At 31.3% G+C, this 5,135-nt stretch overlaps 1 protein-coding gene across 1 annotated transcript; it reads right to left on the reverse strand.

The window, feature by feature from the left end:
* Positions 1-2,233: 2,233 nt before the first annotated feature.
* On the reverse strand, positions 2,234-4,642 carry LOC101497087 (putative serine/threonine-protein kinase-like protein CCR3). The gene is made up of 2 exons (XM_027334714.1): positions 3,326-4,642; positions 2,234-3,214 (listed from the first exon to the last, which is right to left on the reverse strand). The coding sequence occupies exons 1-2, from the start codon at positions 4,640-4,642 to the stop codon at positions 2,234-2,236; spliced, it is 2,298 nt and encodes a 765-aa protein (XP_027190515.1).
* Positions 4,643-5,135: the final 493 nt, after the last annotated feature.

Here is a 5,135-nt window from a genome sequence, read left to right on the forward strand (position 1 = left end):
GTATCAACACAAATGTGACCAATGGTCTTCCAGGAAATCCACGTTGTTGGACTTGCTCTTCAACTGTCGGCTCCTCAGCTTTCTCATAGTACATTTGATCAGACTCCTGAACATCTTCATCAAGTTCGTGAGACCTGAAACTACGCCTACGACGATGTTGATGAGGTGGATGGTTAGCTCCATTCATTTGTCTATGAGATGCAATGGGTAGAATTCTTTTGCCTCTATTGTCTACATCGCGGACGATAGTGAATAATTTTTTTGTTTTCGTCTCTAGTTCCAATCACTATAAAATTAATATATCAATAATTCGTATTAAAAAAATATTTTTGAAAATTAAGAATAATTTGAAACTTTTAAAATTTTATAAAGTCTCGAAAGTTTCATTTTATTTGAAAGTTTTCAAAGTTTAAAAACACTGTATTTTCGAAAGTTTTGTTTTGCTCGAAATTTTCGTTTGAATTTTCTATTTCAGAAATTTCAAATTGCTCAAAACTTTTGAAATTGATTGAATCAGCTATTTTGGAAGTTTCTTATTGTTTAAATATTTTCAAAATATTTTGAAAAACTAAAAATTGTATTTCGAATATTTCGAATTAATCAAAAAATTTGAAAAAATAGCGAAAGTTTTGCTTTAGAAATTTCAAAATATTAGAAACATTTGTTTTTATTTTATTTTATTTTGAATATGTGAGTGAAAAGGAATTGAGTTTTTTTAAAATTTTGTATATATAATAAAAAATGATAAAATAGAGAGTGAGAAGTGAAAAATTCATGAAATAATTATTACCATTAGTCAAACTCCTTTGACACCATTTGTCATGGAGAAAGTAACCAAATTCATCAATAAGACACATATCTGGAAGTCAAATACACCCACAAATTAAATTACAAAGCGAAATTAAGATACAACCACTGAAACTATTTTGTTGCGGACGTTTTGTCAGCGGTCACGTTCTCACTGATTTCTCACAGTCACTAGTCACTACTATATAAAGGATTATTACATAATAGTTTCACTTAGATAAACATATTATGTTATCATAACACTTATTTCACTTTCTCTTTTTGTGTACTTCAAATGCCATATGTAATTTTACAACAAAACTTATATTGGAACTCAAGTGTTACACATTAAGAAATGACGTATAGATATGCAAATAAGATTCACTAGTTGTTCCATTTTATAGTCTCTTATAAACAATTCCATATAGATGTAGAAAAATGTAGGACAGGTCACCATATAGTTGCGTATAAGCATTAAAATGAAGGCAGGTTCCGTTAAAAAAGGTCTTAGTATTTCAATGTGTGCTCCCCACGATGTTTTCATCTCCAATTTAGACACTAATTAATTCTGCATGATGCCCCATGCCTCTTAGGCCAGCAATATATTAAGGTCAAAAATGGTGAGGCTACCATTTACCTAATTAATTTATTCAATATAGTCAATACGCCAAGAATGACATGGTATAATCATTAATCTTTGAGTTTGGATCTTATTATAAAATTAACATGTTAAGTGTATCTTGTATCCTAAGACAACCAAAATTTTGGGGAAAAAAAATAATTAGTATCTATGGAAAAAAGTGGAGAATAGTACATATACGATAAAATTAATTCAAAATTTAAATTCATTTAAAAATAATTATATATAAAAAAAAATATAGTATCAAATGATTGAATATTGAATATTATACCAAATAAAAAGATTGACTTAAAAAAAAAATCAATGAAGAGTAGTAATTAGTCACTTTCTTGTTGCCTATGCTCACTGTTGACCATCAATTTTTTTATAGTGGATCTACATTGAGGAAAGTCTATACCCTCAAAATCAATCACATGGAGCACCCTCACATTACATTATAAAATGAATAATATTAGTAAATTAGTAATTTGTATTAGTATGTTATACACACATAACTAGTCACAATGTCACATATGCTTTGCTTAAAAAGAAATAACTAGTCATATATGTCAATGCCATGAAATATATAAATTATTGATTTTCTAATTTTAGAATATGAGTCCAGTCAAAATATAATACAACTATATTTCTTTTGTCACATTAAAATCATAAATTTATTGGTGGTATTTACCATCTTATTTACAAACAATAAAAATCATAAATTTATAACTCAAAGAATAATTCCACAAAACAAAAAACAAGAAATTAAAATGTGGAAATAAATAAATAAAAGAATTCCTTTCATCTATTGACAGATAAATTATATTCTCATGAGAGAGTAGCAGAAAATGAAGACATAGAGACATTACCCTCAAGAAATTCCAATGCTCTCTCCAAATTAGCAACAATATCATTCATATTAGGCCTCTCTTTACCCTCTAAATTCACACAATGCATAGCAATATAAGCCATAATCTCAATAGCTTCAATTTCATTCACTTCTGGTAATCCAACTCTATGATCCAACACATTCCACACCTCTCCACAAGCTATCTTTGGTCCTGCATATTCCACAACACCAATAGGACTTGATTCACCTTCATTTTTAAACACTGCTTTTTTACCTGTCAAAAGTTCCAATAACACAACACCTAAACCATAAACATCACTTTTTGTTGTTAACACATTCATAACATAGTACTCAGGATCTATATATCCAACAGTTCCAACAGCTTTACAACTATTCATCAATTCTTGTTGATCATTTTCCGGCCAAATTAATGACAACCCGAAATCCGAAACTCTACCATTCCAATTCGAATCGATAAGTATATTTGAAGATTTTATATCTCGATGTATTATCGGCGGCACTGCATAGTTATGAATGTACTCAACTCCCCTTGCAGCATCTAATGCAACTTTGATTCTCATTTTCCATGTATTCATAATGCTACTATTTTTCTCAACATTTTTCTTATCATGCAAATGATCATAAAGTGAACCATTACTCATGTACTCATAAACCAAAAGCCTCTCATCATTCTCTTCACAAAAACCAAATAGTCTCACCAAATGCTTGTGATGAAGCCTTGACAACAATGTCAACTCAGAATCAAAAGCGCTTTCTTTCTCTTGAAACTTCTTCTTCTTAGTGCTTGTGTCGCCTCGTTTAATCGCAACTTCGCGGCCGTCGACTAGTTTCCCTTTGTAAACACATCCAAAGCTTCCAGCACCTATCTTATTAACCATTGAGAAATTTTCACTAGCTGAAGCTAGCTCCCAAAATGAGAAATTTTCAGTTCTGTCTAACTGTTTTGAAGATGAACCACTCCTTAATCTACTTGAACTAAGCCTTTTACTTGAAAATGATCTTAATGTTGTTGTTGTTGTTCCATTCATAAAATTAATATTATTATTAACCATAGGAGCTATATCAACATAACCATCATCTGATTCACTACTTGTAGGTTGAACAGAATTATCAATTTCTGCCTTTAACAAAAATCTTCTAACTCCAATCAAAACAAAATAAAGAATTGTACATAAACCAGCAAAAGCACCAACTGATCCAACAATAAAAAAAACCATCAATTTCCAATCTTTCAACTCTTTTCCTTCTGAAGGAGACTCTTTCTTAGGTGATGATGATATTGGTGGTAGCAATGGAATAGGTAATGGAAACTGAAACTCAGGTTCACATTGATAACAAATAGTTCCAAAACCATAACAAAGAAAATCAGAATTTGGATACACACCACAAGAGTTACAAGAATCTTTAACACATGGACTTGGAAGAATCATTCCCAATGGAACATAAACATTACTATGCAAATGAGGCTTAGCATACCCACAAATGAGAGACAAATTATTAGTACTCAAACCACAAACAAAATCCAAACCAGCAACAATTGACTCAAAGGAAACACCTTGCATAGCATCATTACCAAAAAAACTACCCCAACATAAAACAAATCCATTTTTTGTTCTAATTCCACATGTGAAATCTTTTCCTAAAGCAATGCCTTTAAAAACAGAACCAGAATTGAAAGGAACATTTAACTTACCAGAATCATTGTTTTCACCTTTACAAACCAAAACACCATTAAGTGTTAAACCACAAACATGAGACACACCAGAAACCAATGTTGACATTGAAAAATTCTCAAACTTTTTCTGAATCAAATTTTCAACACCATTTTCACCCCAACAATGAACTCTGTTATTTTCCATCAATATTCCACAACAAAAACCACAACCACAAGTAATGCTTCGAAACCGAAACGATTCATCCGGAGAAGGAAACTCAAGTTTATGAGTTTCACCATAACCTCTCCAACACCTTACCGCACCAGAATGAAACTCTGTAGCACAAACGTGATCATCACCAACAGCTACATCATTCAACTGAATTTTTTCACTGTGATAGACCCTTTTGAATTTGAAAGCCAAAGTTGGTGTCTTTGTGTTCCAACAGTGAAGACTGAGTCCATCGGAACGAAGTCCGCAGAAGAAGTTCCGGCCACCGGAGATGGACTGAAAGGAAACGTTGGGAAGGATCGGTGGAATGAGTTTTCCGGGTTGGTAGCATTGGATGTATTGGTGGGGTTTACCGGCGACTATGCCGCAGATGGTGGTTGTGGCGTAGGTGATGGCGGTGGTGGAGGCGGAGCCAAGGCTGTTGACAGTGGTTATGGTGAAAATGACGGCGAAGGAGAAAAGGAGAGTTGATGGTGTCATTGGGAAGGTGAAGGTGGTGAAGGTTTGTTGTTTTTCTTCATTGGGATTTTTAGAGGGAAATGGTTGAAAAGTTGAATGAGAACAAATAGTGTCGTCAGAAAATTAACATCAACATCAACATGCTATTTTTAAACCAAAAAAAAAACAATGAACATGTTATAACAAATACTACTACAATTTTTTATTAAAAAAAATACTAATTATATTTTATTTAGATAAAAAGAAAATACTACTATTTTTAAAACATAATTGAAGTGACAATTTCGTTATTTTAAAGAGAATATTTTTTAAGATTGAATTAATTATGTTCGTGATTTTATTTATAGTTGTTATGATTTGATTTATATTTTTTTTGCGGAAAAAAATATACTTGATTTTAGACTTTTTTATGAGAATAAATAAAAATACAAATTTGATAAGACATAATTTAATTAATAATTCGTGATACTATTAAGTTGAATATCATGTTTAAATTTGAATTTGAAATTTGGTA

This window comes from Cicer arietinum, chromosome 5 (genome assembly GCF_000331145.2).
Source record: "Cicer arietinum cultivar CDC Frontier isolate Library 1 chromosome 5, Cicar.CDCFrontier_v2.0, whole genome shotgun sequence".
Taxonomy (NCBI): domain Eukaryota; kingdom Viridiplantae; phylum Streptophyta; class Magnoliopsida; order Fabales; family Fabaceae; genus Cicer; species Cicer arietinum.